Below are 18,484 nucleotides of genomic sequence, written 5' to 3'. Positions count from 1 at the left end.
TCCATTTAATTCAGACATAGTCCATATTTTGTTAGTATTTACATTGTACTTAAAAACCTATGTTAGTAAAATTTATTATAATTAAAAAGAAGAAACAAAAAGTAATAATAATAAATAACAAATATAACAATACAACTAAAATTATTTTCTATGCGACATTCCCGCGGAGATCACGTGCACCATATTCCAGTGGCTCATTATTGGGCTGTTGATCTTATGACTGATGACGCTTACCAGGCTGTTGGTGGATTGGTGGACATTAACTCAATTTCATTTCATACAGGAATAATAATAAAAAACAAGATTTATGAGAGAAAATTAAATTTAGATAATGGTCACACAATCGGCATCCAAAACATTTTTTGTGCCGCCATTTTTAAGTTTCGTAGTTGATATTATCCATTTTCGTGATCGTGATTGAACTCTATTTTTTTCTAGTTTTCTTAGCGCGCTTTTTTTAATTGTGTGCAGTTATTAAGTTTTTGTTTTATGTTGAATTTTGTGAAATTTTTCGTTTCTTGTTAATTTGTTAAGGTTTGCAATACCTGTAATCGAATTTTGACAATGACATTTCTTTGTTTACATTTTGGACACCTAATTATGAATCAGACTATAGTTATAAAATCGGGTATAATATTATGTTAAGCGTATTTGTAGCGTGTTGCGCCTGTGTGCATATAAACGGGCGCATTTGTGTGTGTGTGTGTGTGTGTGTGTGTGTGTGTGTGTGCGTGTGTGTGTGTGTGTGTGCATGCGTGCGCGTGTGTGTGTCGCACCTGCTCCTGGCACATGATGCAGACGCGCGCGGGCTCGGGCACGCCGCCGCCCCACACGCCGAGCGCGGCGCCGCGGTACAGCGGCAGCAGCTCCTGCTTCTGCTCCTCCTCCGTCGCCTGCGAACGATCATGTCAGTTCCTATAGCTGGATTGTTACTACAGAGTGGGTGGTTTCATTATGGTAGAACCATCGGCACACCTCTTCGTGTATCATAGAATGGCTCAGATTCTAGTTTGAAGAAAACAAAGATTTCAATGTGCATTTAAAGCAAGTACTATTATGAAGATAATCTACACATAGCCTTTTAAAAAACGTTCTCAGTAAAGGGAGATCTTACACTCTGAACAAATGATAAATGTTCGACTAAAATTATGTAGTTGAAGACGTAAATAATGAAAACAGTGCCACTACGTGCAAGAATTGATAACATTATAATTTTGAAATGCTCTCGAAAATTACATAAATGTCCAAAAAGTCATTTAAGTACCTTATCATAAATTAATTCTGACATACATTAAAATTTTATCAAATTTAAAGACTTCACTAGCAACTTTCAATTTCTTTTTTTCTGACGTAAGAAGAACGCTAGATTTAAGACATTCAGAAAGTATTTTGAAGATTGTATTATTAGAAGGTATTTACCTCAGTGGTGGTGAGCTCGAACAGCGTGGCGTTGTTGGTGATGAAGTTGTTCATCTGCGCCTTCATCTGCGCCATCACCTTGGCGCGCCGCTCCTCCGCCAACTTGGCTCTCCGTTGCTTCTCTTTATCTGGAACATAGATTAGTAAAGATTACTCACTCGTAACCAGTTTTGAGAGTTGAAATGAGTTGAGAATGAAAAAGTTTTGCCACGTCTCCGTGTTAAAATGTCCTTAAAATATTTGAAATATTTATTTATTATGTAAATTACGCAGTATTAGTTATTTATTCGTAAATTTTCTGTAAAAATGTTTTCTATTTGTCAAGAATTCATAAAAATAACTAACAAATCAGCCTTTTGTGGCTTCATTCAATTTCAAGGCGGCGAAGTATGTTTACTAATCAAAGATCTGGAACAATAAAATCTTAATTGTTAAAAAATGTCTATGTTAGTAGAAAAGAAAAAAGGGAAATAACCTAAATAAGTAGTAGTGTTGTCTTGCGTAGATTATCAAAGTAGATCGTCAAGGTGTTATGCAGGGATAGTGTGGTGACAAAGACTGGTATGTGTACGTGCGGTTGCCCTAACACTATGGGAACGTAATCCCACTTTATCTAGCCCTCCTTAGAGTACATAGAAGTTTTAATATAATAACAGAATGAATTACTTACCCGCGGAGTCATCAGCGGCCGGTTTTTGTCCTTGGTCGGTGTCCATGTTCTCACCGTCGCCTATGTGCTCGTCTGTTTGTCCTAGTAACGATCTGAAAATTATTTTCAATGAATTATTTTTAGTACTTCTACTAAATTACCTTAGTAGTATGATGGAGTTTTTTCAAGTATGTATTAGTTGGAAACAAGGAAGGAAAGATGCACACAAGAGGGGGAAAAAATGAGATAGAGCCATAATTCTTATTATACATCTCTATCACTTTTATTATTTCTTCATAGACACATTGAAACGCTATTGTTTGGTTTTATATAATTTAGACTTTGCTTTGTAGTCCTTTTAACAATTAAATTTCGTGTTAATGTACGCAAAATATTATTGTAGTATTGATTCTTTTTTTTAGCGTCGTCTAATACATGACTGATACTGGTGGCAGAATGTATGCAAATAATAGTTATAGGACTTTTTTATTTTGTACTATGTTTATTTCGGACTTTTCGAGCACAAAACCTCGGCTATGTATACCTGATGTTAGCGAGCAGCCATCTCGCGAGCGGTCGATGCGCATCAACCCGCGGACTGTGCGCGAGGCGCTGCAGCAGCGCGGTGAGGCCGCCGCGCGCCGCACGCTCCGCGAACGCCAGGAACTCGTAGTGCCCGCTCTGCTCGTCGCGCAACGCGTAGCCGATCAGGTGGAGCGCCTGTAACACGGTGGGGTAGTGCGGTAAGTGGAGCGTGGTTTAGTAATAAAATAGGTGGAGCCCCTCGAAACCTGTTAGGGAATAGATTGCCGCGTCGCTCTGCAGCAGGCACGCCACCAGCCGGAACGTGACGCTCGCGCCTCACCTTGTGCACCTGCGGCTCGGAGAAGCACCGCGCGCGCAGGTCGAGCGCGCGCTCGAGCACGAGGCGCAGCACGTGCAGCGCCGCGTCGCTCTGCAGCAGGCACGCCACCAGCCGGAACGGCGCGCACAGCCGCGGCAGCGCCGGCGGCGGGCAGCACTCCGGCAAACCTGGCGAAAACATTACATTTTTAAAGACATACTTTTTTTGGCGCATTGAGGATAACAGATTAAAGTGATATAGTCTGCGCCAAACTTCAAGTTCGTTCTAAAGTTAATGCGCGCAAGTGTCAGTAAGAGAGCCAAAGCGTAGCGTAAATATAAGCAACGTAATGGCACACTAACGCAGCTATGTCCCCATCGGCAAGAGCGGGCAGCGGACGGGTGCCGGGAGGGTCCCGCGTTATCTTCGTCCCGCTAATATCTACAATTTGCTATTGCGACGCGACTCCTTTCTATTTTCGGAGCGGACTAGCAGTATGGCGCGGACTCTAACACATTTATTTTTAAAGTAAATCGAAGTTACGCAAGCCTATACAACACAGAAAACAGCCTATTTTTTTATTAATTACCCGAAATAAATATAACTTCTTAGGTGCGTACCTTCAAATAAGCCTTTTAATTAAAGCTGCCGAACGTAACCCCACCGCCACGCTTTCAAACTTATGCGAAAGCTTGTAAAAATAACTTTACCTTACTATGAACCTTACCAAAAAATAAACCAAATGCAATTTAGTCATTCGATATTTTAAACTGTACAGATAAACCCAAAAATAAAAATAACCTGATTAAACTTTTTAAAAGTGAGTTTCAAATCATAGATACTTCAATTTCCTTTATTCCTATAAATACATATGTGCAAACAAATAAACTCACCGGCAGCCTTTCTCCTGTTCCGTTGCTCCTCTTCACTCCTGGACAACTCCTCGCGTGTATAGTGGTAGAAGAACGTATCGTACTCGTCGTATAGGTGCGGCTTCAGCTTGTACAGGCCGCGGTTGTTGCCGCCGGACGGCTTTACAAAGTCCGCCACCTCGTGGATGACCGCTTCGAGGCCGGTCTCGTGTAGCTGGTCCTCTGGTAGCGATCTGGATTGAATGTATATTGGTATAAGTTATATATAAAGCTATCACTTAGTAATATGGAAATATATCCATATTACTAAGTGATAGCTTTATGTTTAACTAGATTATAGCGAAATGGGAAATTAATGTTAACCTAGGTTTATTATTTAATAACAATTTGACACTCACTTAGAATAATTACAAAGTAACACCTTACCAATTGTATTCGATTATTATTTAGTAAATGAATTAATATTATGCTTTTTAAAAAGTAAAAGTTTCATATTGATCTAAAATCATGACGCTTACGTCTACAAACCTTAACGTGTATGCTTGTATAAAATAACAAATAATCAAGGGTCGTAATGATTATTATTATAAAATGGATCATTGCAGACTTAAAAGTGACATATGCGGAGTCGAATAAAGTTTCATTTATATGTACAGACATTGAACGTGTTCGATAAATAACTATTTTCCTATAAGTACAATATTTTGACAGGAAACATTTTGAGGTTTCGTAGCTACGCGGTCATGATGCGAAAGATATAACTACTTTAATACATATTGCATAGGAGAACACTATATTGTCTGACACGCTCTAAGTCTGTAGATATAAATCCAAACAGTTCATTGATTTAATATAATATGTACATATATACACGCATATTAAACAACTCACTTGTTCAATTCCGAATGGGGCATGGGTTTGACGCACAGCATCTGTATGATCTCCTTCTTGGTGCGGTCCTCGTTGGACACCTCGCCGACGCCGGGCACGTACCGCGACCCCACCACTGGAATATTAATGTTAAGCTAGGAAAACTAGAATATACAGCGATTACTCTAAGGATAAAGTGACCCACCCAAATTTTAAAATCATCATCATAGAATTTTACTCACAAACATATATTGTACTGAATACGTGCATTTTTGCATTTGTGTTATTATATGGACTAATTATATAAAATAAAAATAAATAAGCCTCTTATCCTGAGCTGCTTTCTTCCTTCTTTTGTATTATGGTTGTCTCTTTAGTTATAAAATATCTCTGAGCTCAGTGTGCCTCTTGGCAAAGGCCTCCTCTAACAATTTCCATTGTAATCTGTCTCTAGCAACCCTTCTCCATTTTGGGCCTGCCGTCAGTTTCAGTTCATCCTCCCATCTCTTGCTTTGTCTTCCTCTATTTCTTCTACCATCTCTAGGGTACCAGTCTGTTACGATTTTGCTCCACTTCTCTTGTGTACCGCGCAGCATGTGCCCAGTCCATCTCCACTTCAAACTATCTATTCTGGTAAGTACATCTGTGATTTTTGTCTTACTTCTTATGATGGTGTTTCGTATCTTATCTTGTTTTTTAATTCCTATCATACTTCGTTCCATAGCTCTTTGGCAGTGTTCCAGCATATTTCTGTGGTGTATCGTAAGAGCCCAGGTTTCGCACCCATATGTAATACATGGGAGAATGCAGGTATTGAAGACCTTCCTTTTAATACCAAAACTAAGATCTGTGGATTTCATAATTTCTTTCAATGACCAATATCTTTTCCATCCATTAGCTATTCGTCTTTTGATTTCTTTTGTAGTTGTGTCTGTATGTGAGATGATTTGTCCTAAGTAGATATATTCATCTACATATTCAACTGGTTGGTTGTTAATATTTATTTCATATTTGTTTGAATTCGTTAATAGCTTCGTTTTGTTTATATTCATAGATAAGCCCACTTTTTCGCTCTCTTTATTTAGATCTTGTATCATTTTTTCTAGGATCCCTGGTTGTTCTTCAAACAAAACAATATCGTCAGCAAATCTCAAATGGTTTAATTTTTGTCCATCTATATTTAAACCATGTTGGTCCCAGTTTAGCTTTCGAAATATGTTTTCCAGCACCGCCGAGAACAGCTTTGGAGACATTGGGTCGCCCTGTCTGACGCCTCTTTCTACTTGGAATATCTCGCCCAAGGTTTCCAGTTGTACTCTTGCCTTACTGTTGGAGTAAATGTTCTTAATGGTGTTTATGTACACTGTCGGGGTTCCCTGGTTTCGTAAGCTTTCCCATATGGCTGTGTGGCTAATGCTGTCAAATGCCTTAGAGAAATCGATAAAAGCCATATATAGCGGTTTGTTGTACTCGTTGTATTTTTCCATAATTTGCTTGACTGTGTGAATGTGATCTATCGTGGAAAAGTTTTTCCTAAAGCCAGCTTGTTCCTTCGGTTGATTTTCATCAAGTATGTTGCTTATTCGGTTTAAAATAATTTTGGAGAAAATTTTATATATGTTAGACATCAGACTTATTGGTCTGTAGTTCCCTATGTCGTCTTTTTGTCCTTTCTTATGTATGAGAATGATGTGGGATGTCTCCCATTGTTCTGGAACCTGTCCCGTTCTCAGGATGCCGTTGAAAATTTTAGTTAAAATGGGGACCAGTTCTTCTATGGTTCCTCTCAGTAGCTCGTTTGTGATTTTATCAGGACCCGGTGCTTTGTCTAACTTTTGACTTAGTATGGCATTCCTAGTTTCACTGGGTAATATGTCAGATTCTTCAGGGTTCACTAAGACCAGATTGTAATTTATAGTTTCTCGACTTACATGTGTAGTTTCTCGACTTACATGTGAAGTGATGTCTTGGTTGGAATATAGATTGCGGTAGAAATTTGTAGCTATTTTATTTATGTTCTTTCGGCCTGTTATGTTTTGTTGGTTGTTTTTCAATTTCGGGATCCATTGGTTTGATTCTCGGAGTTCTTTTAGAGCTTTTCTAGTTCCTCCTGTCCTCGCTATATGTTTTTCTAGGGTTTGCAACCTTTTCACTTTCCTATCCTTTTTTATGCCTTCTTTGATTTTTTTGCTTAAGTCAGTTATTTTTTGGATGTTCTGTTTTCTTATGTTGCAGTCAAGTAAACTTTTTCTGTCTTTTATAAGTTGTAGTGTTGCATTACTTAAATTGTATTTATGTTGTGTCCTTTTTTGGTCTTTTTGACATGTAATTTTCTTTTGTAGTTTGTTGTAACTTGTTTTTACATCTATTGCACCGGTTTCTAATAGTTCTTTGCTGAGTATTGACAGGGAATTCTCTATTGTTTTGTTGGGTTCTGTGCTGCATGTCGGGATTTTGTCATGTATAGCAAACTTTCTGGATCCCTTGGTTGGTATAGTCTTGAGTGACGCCCTTACCATGCGGTGGTCGGTATTGAAGTTTAATTTTGATATAACTGCTGTGTTTGTAAATAGATTTGGATGGCTGCTTATAATATAATCTATTTCGTTTCTCTGATTTCCGCTTGGAGAGATCCAGGTCCACTTGTTGTTTTTGTTTTTCTTAAAAATACTATTTAGAAGGGTTAGGTTGTGTTCTAATAGGAATTCAACCAATCTTTGCCCATTTTTGCTTCTTTTGCCGTAGCCAAAGTTTCCTAACACATATTCTTCTTTACATTGTTTTATTCCCACTTGGGCGTTAAAATCTCCCATCAGTATGATTATATTTTTTGGGTACTTACTTATAATAGCTCGGGATAGGTCGTTGTAAAAATATTCATGTTTAAGCTCATCTGCTTGCTCCGTAGGGGCATAGGCTTGGATAATTGTCCATGTTTTTTTTGAAGCTAGGTAATTTGATGTTGAGTATAGCAGCTCGATCATTAATTCCAATGAATTCTAATATGTGTTCTTTTAGTTGCTTTTTAACTATGAATCCGACCCCTCCCTGACCTTCGTTGTTTCCTTTGTTGAATAATATAAAGTCCTGGTGCTCTTCAATGCATTCTCCTGTTCTTCTCATTTCACTAATTCCCAATATATCCCATTTCAGGTCCTTCAATGCTTCTTCGAGTTCTGATAAAGATTCTGGTGTTCGTAGGGTTCTGGTATTTAGAGTTGCTATGTATAACTTGTTCTCATTCCTTTTGTTTTTTATTCTTGTTAGAGGGTGGTGGTCTAAGTCTTCCGCGGAGACCAGTCGTGGTGGAAGACATTTTGCTGATTGTTTATGTATGTAATTAATTGTTGGTGTTTTTTTCATTTGATTCCGGTGTTCCGGGGCCATATTTAGTTTTTTGAGAGATTTATTTGTGGATCCGAGCTTGTTCTTTCTACGTAGTTTAGTATGTTGGGACTTATAAATTCTCTAGTATGTGTTTTGGGTAGTGTGTTAGTTTTCTTTTTTTCCGATGGTGCCTTTGGTGAGTCGGAATTTTCTCTTTTCCTCTTCTCTCTTTTTTCTTTTGGCTTCTTTACAATGAGCCTGTCGTATTTTATATAGGCGATGTTTCCTTTTTTTATTTCTTCTTCTACTTGCGGCTGTAGTTGTTTGCGTTTGTCTAGGATTTCTTTGGGGTAGTCCTCTTTTATGTTGACGCCTTGTTGAAGGTGAGACTTATTTTTCAGTATAAGATGTTTTTTCCATTGAGTTGTGATGGTGACTATCACTGGACGGTTTTTATTTTCGGTTTTCTGCCCAATTCTGTATACTTTGCTAATTTCTTGGCTATCCATATGAACTCCCATACTCACAATTATTTCTTTGATAAAATCCACTAATTCCGTTTCGAATTTAATATTTTCATTGATTCCAAAGAAGACAAGATTGTTTTTTCTCTTTTCTATCTCTGTTCTTTTAATTTTCAATTCAAGTTCTGAAATTTTGTCCTTGAGTTTAGTATTTTCCTCCATGATAGTTTTCATTTTTTCGTTTAAAGCTTCCATGACGCTCTTAGTTACGGAGTGTGTTATGAGTTCGGTTTGGTTTTTAAACTTCTCGTCGAGTTTGTTTAGAAGTAGTTCCATGTTTTTATCCATAGCTAGAGAATTTCGTTTCTTGCGTGGTGTCACTGATTGGTAGCTTTTATTCTTCTTGGGTGGTAGCACTGCTGTTGTCAAGTCACTGTCACAAATACTCACAATGGCGTAATATTAAACTGAGACGAGTCTATTGTCTATGACCATGACTAGTTTTAGGTTATAATTCCGAGGGTGTTTTTGCCACAATTATCGCACGAATTTTAGCACTCCCACTTTGTTCTCTTATTATTAGTGGTTAATGATCTTCGTTTTACTGTTTTTACGTTTTACAACACGAAAATATCACTTTGAAACACTATTTTTCGATTAAAATACGCGGACGACGTTGACGTACATGTTAACAGTTCGACCGCCGGAACCGGAACCCTAATTACATTACACCCGGACTAATTATATAATGTTCAATAAAATAGGATATTACAAAATACTACAGTAAAAATCTTTAGACTATTAATTTATTTGTAAAACTTTAAAATATTAATTACAACCTTGACATATTTTACAATGACTTGTAAGTCTGTATAAATAACAGGAGCATAGAATTATAAGTTATATGTATACTTTATAATACTATGTACTTTATATAACAACAATAATGATCACTATTATTTTGTACAACAAAAGCATAAATACTAAGGTTAATTTTCATTTATTTCGGACCGAACATTTTTTATAACTTTACAATGATTTTGCTAAGTTTACATTGTGAGTTCAAATAAAATACTCCTAAGACAAAGAATACATAAAAAACGTAATGCTTTAGGATAAAACTATGAACATAAACGTTTCGTTAATTTTCTTTAATAGACAAACGAAAACATTGTATAATATAACAAGAATTTTGCAAAGTTTACATTGTGACTTCAAATACGATACTTCTTAGACTAAAAATATACAAAAATCGTTACGACTTAAACTAAAACTATGAACATATACGTTTCGTTAATTTTCTTTAATAGACAAACGAAAACATTGTATAACATAACAAGAATTTTGGAAAGTTTACATTGTGACTTCAAATACGATACTTCTTAGACTAAAAATATACAAAAATCGTTACGACTTAAACTAAAATTATGAAAAGATACATTTCGTTAATTTTCTTTAATATACAACCGAAAACATTGTATAACATTACAAGAATTTAGCATAGTTTACATTGTGACTTCAAATACAATACTTCTTAGACTAAAAATATATAAAAAAAACGTTACGACTTAAACTAGTATGTATTATGAAAAGATACATTTCGTTAATTTACTTTAATATACAACAGAAAAAAATTACAATATTACAAGAATTTGTCAGAGTTTACACTGTGATTTCAAATAGAATACTGCTCTACAACTACATAAGTTCTCATAACTTACTTTTTTATGATTGTTACTGTGGCAAATTCTTCGAATGTTAAATTTGAAGTATGTAAGTATTTTAGGGAGATGATGTTTGACTAATATTACTCCAGCCTCCCAAAGGCCACCGAAATTAGGGCAATATGGCGGTATAAAATGCCACTGCGTACCGTCATTCGCCAGTTGTACAGCTATATGTTGTGGTAAATCAAGTCCGTTTTCTTCCACATGTCATAAAGTTCTATATTAGAGGCAACAAACTTTTTTGCATTGTCACTCCATATTTCCTTGCGTCTTCCTCTTCTGGCAACAAATCTCTTAAATGCAGCTATGAATGCAGCGGATGTTAGATCGCTTAACAATTCAAGATGTATTGCTTTCACAGCCATACAGATACAATACAACTGTATGTATGCCTTACTAGTTTTAGCTCCTCATCCTTTAGAATTTAAAACATAAACAAGCCCAGCGAAATCAACTCCACTTCGAGAGAAAGGACGCGAGGGTGTCACACGGGATTCTGGTAAGACGCCCATCATTTGTTGTTGTCTGGTCACTCGTTGCCGTGCACAAGTAAGATATTTGTGTATGTATTGTTTTACTAAATTCTTACAGCCCAGGATCCAATATTTACTCAATAGGTAAGAAATCATTCGATTTATTCCACCGTGCATTGTTTTTATATGTGCGTCGGCTAGTATGAACTTCACCAGATCATTTCACTTGCCTAATATTATAGGATGGTTTATATTTTCAGTGACATCAGCATTTCTTAATATGCCGCCCACCCTGAGAATGTTTCTGCTGTCGAGAAACAGGTTTAGTGTTTTTAAATTACTGGTCATTCTTACTGCTTTGTTACCTTTCAGACTTCGTATATCGTCAAAAAATTCCTTTTCTTGAACTTGTAAAGCTCAAATTTCTAAAGCTTCGTTTATTTCTTCTGTTTTAATATGTTCTTTTAGCTTCTCTGGATTTCTTTTCATATTCAAAAATCTTCTTTATATTGCTATTATTCTCATTCTGTAAGTGATTCATATGTTAATATTTTTTTTACATTCTGTCATGGTTACGTAGGATTGCATTTCTTTCTATCTTTCTATGGTTGTAAATTGTATTCCAAATTCTTTACAATATCTAAGTGTGTGGTTGTCTTTACACTTTGGACATGTCATTGTTTTCTCGACGTTTGTTGCAACATGAAATGATTTTTCTCGAAAATAAACTTGATTTGATTTTTTTCGCTGGTTCTAAGAGCTCCAACGTACGGTAGCGGTCTTCTAAAAAAATCGAAACATATCAAGATATGGCAGACTTTACCTAATGGTTCATTCAATTTATCACTAACATTTTTCTCCCAGTATTTATGTGTTTCAAAGTCTACATTTTGGACTATGATAAATATTATTAGCGGGTCTCAGTTATTAGTTTCCACATTTAAATTCTTCAGATAATGTAAACAGTCGAATGTAGTGTCTAATATTTTTTTTAATCTGGAACGAAGTATTTATTGACATCTTTTTTTGTGAAAAGAACTTCTTCGTAATAGCATTTATATTTAGTCTCTTTTACCGTAGCTTGATTTCAATAGTTCCCATGCATGAACATAATTGCAATCCAATACTTGAATATGGCTCACTGTCGAAGGAGCTTCCCCACTGAGACTGGTCTTTAAATAATGTATTTTTTGCACGTTGGAAAGGGTCTCATTGTTGTGCAGCAAACTATTAAGCAAATTGAATAAAACGATAACCATTCTTCATATTGTCCGCCATACGTGGGTAATTGAAAATAAGTGGGTAAATCTTGGGTAATACCACGCGCATGTTTCGAATCACCAGAAGACGACTTGGGAGAATTACTGAAACTCGAACTTTGTGACGTCGGTAACAAATCCTTAAGATCAGTTATCAAAGAGATATATATTTCTTTATGTTGAAAAAAATCTTCATTTGCGAAGTATGGTATCAATTTGGCAAAGGGAGATCTCCCGCCGGGCTAGGTGATCATGCCCGGGGAGCGGCCGAGCTCCAACAGTCTCAGTTCGGAGCTTGTATATATGCAGGATATTTAGAAAACTTCGATAACGTGATTCAGAATACTTGTGGCGCCATTTCTTGTGGAGTATCGGGAGGTCGCCACATCAATATCAATAATTTTTAATCGGGCTTCTACGTAATTTGCTGTTAATCGAGACTTGGGCACTTCATTAAGTTAACGTGAGTCTTCTTCAATATGTTCACGACAGATTCTAATATTTCAAACGCCTTTTGCACTTCCTCGGCCTTGTAAACACCAAAATAATGCGATCAAAGCAACGTAATTGATTTGTAACATTCTTATAACTCGCTAAATAAACGCACGTCTTGGGTCGTCGTTATCTTGTATACGATCTCTTTGTTCTCGGCCGGCCGGTTAGCGATAAGTTAATTATTGCGTTCACTTCTATCCGGTTCGAATTTGGACCATATGGTAAAATGTATAAGAACTACTTTTGCTTGAGGGTGTATTTTTAAATAAAAGATGTGTGGCTTGCTCAAACTTGTAAGTGACACTGACTGTTGTGACTATTTATAATGCACTTAAGGCCTTATTAGACCACCCAATTTTGAGGGACCCTAACCCTAACTAAGAGTGGTGTAATAAGACTTAGGGAGTTAGTGTCCCTATTTAGGGCGATCGGATCATCCCGATCTGCCTAGCTCCCTAAGCGCCCTGCAGATTGGATAGTGTAATAATGTTTAGGGCGGTTAGGGAGCTCAGTTGCTTTTGCTTTTGTATGTAAGGTGTCACCAAACTCAACAAGTGTTCAAATTGTTCTGCACCTACTCTGAGATAATTCCTTAAATCTCCCGGTTCAAACACGCTAAGTATTTGCATATTTGAAAGCTTTTCACGTAACCGCAAATACTCTTTCACCCAGATCTTTCTCTTCTTTCTTTTTTTGATATTTGTTATTGCGAGCACGGTTGTCACTGCTACAGCAACTTTTTGAAGTTTCGATACTGACGACAGCATAATGTAAAATGCGACAATACGTTTATCTCTCTAGACATTCGCGTATAAACTGAGTTAGGGCCCAATTTGCAGAGAAGTGTAATAAGCGCCGCACTAACTAGGGTACACGCCCACCCTGGATGCAGGGCCCTTCATATCGGGTTGTGTAATAAGCGTTTTAACAATGACAGAATTTTGTTTCGTTATTGAGGTTTCGATATTATAATAATTCAAAACTTTGTTACGTTCTTACTTACTTATATTTATTAGTTACTTTCATTTTATAAAACAATCTTTAAGCTTCCTTTTCTCTTCATCGAGAAACATCATTGAGTATTTTATTAAGCCCAAAAACTACGCGCTCGCTGTGGGAAGTAGGAAAGAAATCTTAATTATATTTAAACTTAATTTATTAAAATCAAAAAAGTTACAAAATATGATATAACCTAATTATCTTAAAACTACATTTCGAAACATTAAAACTAACATAATTTACAAAGACTTTCTTCAGCTTCTCCGTCTCATGCGGTTACTAAAAAAATACAGAGATTTGACATTGTGATTTCAAATATTTTACGCGTCTTTCTCCAACTTCTCCGTTATCAAACGATAATTTCTCAAAAATACAGGGATTTGACATTGTGACTTCAAATATTTTACGCGCCTTTCTCCAACTTCTCCGTTATCAAACGATAATTTCTCAAAAATACAGGGATTTGACATTGTGACTTCAAATATTTTACGCGTCTTTCTCCAACTTCTCCGTTATCAAACGATAATTTCTCAGAAATACAGGGATTTGACATTGTGACTTCAAATATTTTACGCGTCCTTCTTCAGAACTTTCTTCAGATTCTCCGTTATCACACGGTAATTTCTCAGAAATACAGAGATTTGACATTGTGACTTCAAATATTTTACGCGTCTTTCTTTATGACTTTCTTCAGCTTCTCCGTTATCACACGGTAAATTCTCAGAAATACAGAGATTTGACATTGTGACTTCAAATATTTTACGCGTCTTTCTCTAACTTCTCCGTTATCAAAAGATAATTTCTCAGAAATACAGAGATTTGACATTGTGACTTCAAATATTTTACGCGTCTTTCTTTATGACTTTCTTCAGCTTCTCCGTTATCACACGGTAATTTCTCAGAAATACATGGATTTGACATTGTGATTTCAAATATTTTACGTGTCCTTCTTCAGAACTTTCTTCAGCTTCTCTGTTATCACCCGGTAATCTCTCAGAAATACAGGGATTTGACATTGTGATTTCAAATATTTTACGCGTCCTTCTTCAGAACTTTCATCTGTTTCCCCACTTTTATATAATAATTTTACAGAAATACAGGGATTTAACATTGTGCCTTCAAATATTTTGAATCTTGGCATTTCATTTCTTTTATTAACAATAATAAATAATTAATATTGCTGCGTGGGGTCCTCCGTGGTAGTTGTAAGAGGCAATTAGGGTAATATCTAAAAGACATGCGAGTCTTCAAATTTTTTGAAGAGCGCTGCCAACGCTCACCCGAACACGGCTACGTACACTGTATAAACGGTTTCAACAAATGCTTTCTTCAAGTAACTTTACTACTACTTGCGTATACTTTCATCCGCACGGTGCTACTGCTGATCTGTGAATGAGGCTTGCAGTACTCCAGCCCACTTTATATACCCAATGATGACTAATCCTTCTTACTTATGCTTATCTTTTCCCAGAAGTCCCACTAATTTAAAGGAAGATAACAATAACAATATTAAGGATTAAGATTAACTTAAGCTAATCCTGTAACCAATAACAAGGTCATTAAGTAATGACTCATTATTATTATAACTATTTCGTTTGTAGCGTGGCATAGATGTAATTCCTTTTAATTATACCGCGCCGCACCCATACAATTCATCCAAACTCATTAATTAAAGAGTTTGTTAAAAAGGAATTAAGAGGATTTCTTACTTTAGGACTTCACTACTTTATTATTAAAAATAATGGATGAAAATAAGTAACATAAATGTTTATAACTATTTAAAAGATAAAATTTGTATAGGATACAATTGAAATTGACCAAAAAAACACTTGAGCTATACAAGATTTTATGAAATCACGATTTTTTGGTTTTCCACGAGAACTGTTAACAAATCCAAATGTATTATATACAAAAACCTGTCTGGTAAAATAAGCTTTCAAATAATCGAAACCCCATTCAAATCGGATGAATAGTTTTTGAGAAAATCGCGGACATAACAATATACCCACATACATACATAGCGGTCGAATACAGAACCTCCATTTCTGGGGGCCTACTATCATCTCTTAGAACAATATAAGTTTAATCATACATTGAAATTTCGTACCACGACCTCGTTAAAATAGGATTGTTTTTTATAATATTACAATAAGCAGTTTTGTATGATGTCGGTCGAAATTATTCATTCTTTTTTGCAGGAAATTTATGAAAGCAAAATATGACAATTTCAGTTGGTTTTATTTGAATTGATAGTCAATAAAAAAAATAACAAGGGTTTAAATTTACATCGCTCGGCAGGAATAAAAAAAAACTGTTTTAAGGAGGTAGTGGTACGAAACAAAATAATGTTGATGTAATATTGACATAAAATTTTCCTGAACTATGATTGTTTTTAAAAGATGGTGGTAGGGCTCCTGAAGTCGTTTAAAAATGGAACAAATTTGTTTCTAAAGAATACAATTAAAAAAAAAACAAGAGCAACTAACCAGTGATGAGCAGCCCGAGGAACTCCTCGACCATGCTGATGGTGTGCCGCAGCGCGTCGTCCTCTATGAACCGCTGCTCGAAGTCCAGCTTGGCCCAGTCCAGCAGGTTGAACTTGTTCAGCACGTGGATTATGAACTCGTTGCTCTCGATTAGGGACGCGCCGATCTGTGAACGTTTGAGATTTGTGAAGTTTTTTTTAAAGGACCTCTACATGTGGTACCGTAATATGTGATTAACATTTGTGGGTGCGGTTTCACACTTCTTTTTTTTATCTTTTCATTAGATTAAATAAATTAGATATCAAAATATTGGGGAGTCGCACTATTATTTCTTTTTCTTTTGAAATAAGCAGTCTTGGCCGTGGTAGTGCGTAGAAACTCGACCTTTCGATGGACAGTTCGAAGGTTCGAATCGCAGGCATATGTACCTTTGATTTCCGAAAAAGGTATTTGCGTATTAGAATTCAATTATGACTTGATCAAATGTGGAATGAAAATATTGTGCGGAAACAAATACGTCTGTAATCTCAAAAATAAAACTCAAGGGTGTGTGAACTACCAATTCGCACTTGGCCAGCATGGTGTATCGTGATCCCTCTTGCTACGAAAGCAGCCCTATTACCAGCAGTGAGACAATACCCGGCCATCCCAGTGCACATGCGGTGTGACGTGTAGCTCACCTGCAGCATGACGACGTCCCGGTCGAGCATCTCGGCGCGGCACTTGACGTTGTGGTAGAAGTAGAGCTGGTTGAGCAGCGCGAAGCCGTTGCGCCGCCACATGCCCGCGTGCACCTGCGCTATCATCGCCTGCGTGCACAGGATCGGCTCTGGGGAGATGGGGATTATTATTTATTGACGTGGAACTTGGTTTAACGCTCCGTAATGGAGAAAGAGGAGAACTATTTTTGGTTTAAGTAAAACATATTTAGGCGTGCCATAGGAGGGAAAAGTATTGTTTATAACGGTAACTATCGATTTAAATTTATACTTTTTTATCATAGTTTATTTTTATCATTATGTATTTACTTTTATGTTTATGTACGTACATTATGTGTACGCGTGCACAATATACACTATTTTTTTATACCCTACTAAAATTAACTAAGAGCATTTTTTTCGAATGAAGCAAAAGTTTTGCACATAGAAATAACACAAAATGAAGTCAACAACGACTTTTCTGCATTCCATAACAGATAACATAGAAATAGTATATGTATTTTATTATTTTAAAGCTCGTTTGCAGCGTGTTATACAAAAACGTAATTTTGTCTGATACGACACGTCTTAAGCACGCTCACTGTCTGTAGAAATACACGAACATTACACATAAATTTTACATGCTAGCTTCAAACAACTTTGATGACCCACGTGGCGGAGCGGCCACCATACCGGTCTGACGCGCAAAGGGTCCCGGGTTCGATCCCCGGCCAGACTGATATCTAAATGATGAATTTAGATTTCTGGGTCTGGGTATTTGTCTATTTGTCTATGTGTGTGTCCATGGCACCCACGACACAGGGAATCCTAGTGTGGGGCTGTGAGTGTAGAAAGCGTAAAAAAAAACAAGCAACATATGCCAAGTGGCATGTAACCTCACCGATAAGCTCCTCAGGCGTCGGTTTAGGGCGGTCGTGGCGATCGAACTCGGCGCTGTGGTAGGACAGCCCGTGGCGCTCGAGCTGCAGGTGCAGACCCGCGATGAACCGCGACAGCGGCCGGTGCACTGACACGGGCTCCGACGACACGTCGTACGGGATCACCGACGCACTCTGCTTGCCTAGCTCTGTGAACATAAATATTTTTTATTGAACATTATTTATCTTTATTGATACTGAAGTATATTATTAATTCTATAATTGTTTTAAAACACAGTTTTTGCGTTTCATAACTGCATTTGATTAATCAGATGGTCAAAATATTGTCGCGTGTCATTCTGCACTTCTCTCCTTAAATGCACACGTAACGCACATGTGTACATACGTACGTACTTAATCATTTATGTGTATGCATCTCTCCGTGTATGTATTTCTGCGCCTGCGTGCACGCACGTACTTGTACACGTGCTTATGTTTGTATTCGTGTACTTGCATACAAGCGTAAGTGTGTGCTTGCTCGATCGGCGGCGCACCGGCGCGCTCGGCGGCGCACCACTCCAGCGCTCGGTCCCGCTGTGCGCGCGGGGCACGCGTGTGGCACTCACCGCGCAGCTCGAGCGGGCTGTGCGCGCAGGTGTCGGCGTGGCGGCGCAGCGCCATGCGGTATGCGGAGGCGCAGAGCGCGCGCTCGGCGGCGCACCACTCCAGCGCTCGGTCCCGCTGTGCGCGCGGGGCACGCGTGTGGCACTCACCGCGCAGCTCGAGCGGGCTGTGCGCGCAGGTGTCGGCGTGGCGGCGCAGCGCCATGCGGTATGCGGAGGCGCAGAGCGCGCGCTCGGCGGCGCACCACTCCAGCGCGAGCGTCACGCTGTGCGCCAGCTTCACGTGCAGGTTGAAGGCGCTCTCCCACTCCGGCTCGTACTCCATGTGCTGGCCCACCTGTGGGCAAGTAAATAGGGGTCAAACTACTACTGCTCACTAGTTTAGCAAAAGGCTTAATTAC

General features: G+C 37.7%; 1 protein-coding gene across 1 annotated transcript in view; it reads right to left on the bottom strand.

The window, feature by feature from the left end:
- Window positions 1-18,484, bottom strand: part of Ubr1 (Ubr1 ubiquitin ligase) — a 54,185-nt gene that overhangs the window by 5,757 nt on the left and 29,944 nt on the right. The window contains exons 13-23 of the mRNA XM_073089486.1: window positions 18,234-18,420; window positions 17,484-17,669; window positions 16,565-16,713; window positions 15,885-16,050; window positions 4,676-4,790; window positions 3,806-4,017; window positions 2,934-3,100; window positions 2,613-2,788; window positions 2,090-2,181; window positions 1,420-1,547; window positions 777-893 (exon numbers count right to left, since the gene is read on the bottom strand). Of these exons, the coding sequence (XP_072945587.1) occupies window positions 777-893; window positions 1,420-1,547; window positions 2,090-2,181; window positions 2,613-2,788; window positions 2,934-3,100; window positions 3,806-4,017; window positions 4,676-4,790; window positions 15,885-16,050; window positions 16,565-16,713; window positions 17,484-17,669; window positions 18,234-18,420 (1,695 nt within the window). The remainder of the gene's footprint in view (window positions 1-776; window positions 894-1,419; window positions 1,548-2,089; window positions 2,182-2,612; window positions 2,789-2,933; window positions 3,101-3,805; window positions 4,018-4,675; window positions 4,791-15,884; window positions 16,051-16,564; window positions 16,714-17,483; window positions 17,670-18,233; window positions 18,421-18,484) is intronic.

Source organism: Epargyreus clarus, unplaced genomic scaffold (genome assembly GCF_041222505.1).
Source record: "Epargyreus clarus isolate Ecla_fem2 unplaced genomic scaffold, WU_Ecla_fem_2.2 ptg000029l, whole genome shotgun sequence".
NCBI classification, from domain to species: domain Eukaryota; kingdom Metazoa; phylum Arthropoda; class Insecta; order Lepidoptera; family Hesperiidae; genus Epargyreus; species Epargyreus clarus.
The sequence above is the reverse complement of the archived record's forward strand: the minus strand, read 5'-3'. Positions and strand labels throughout refer to the sequence as shown.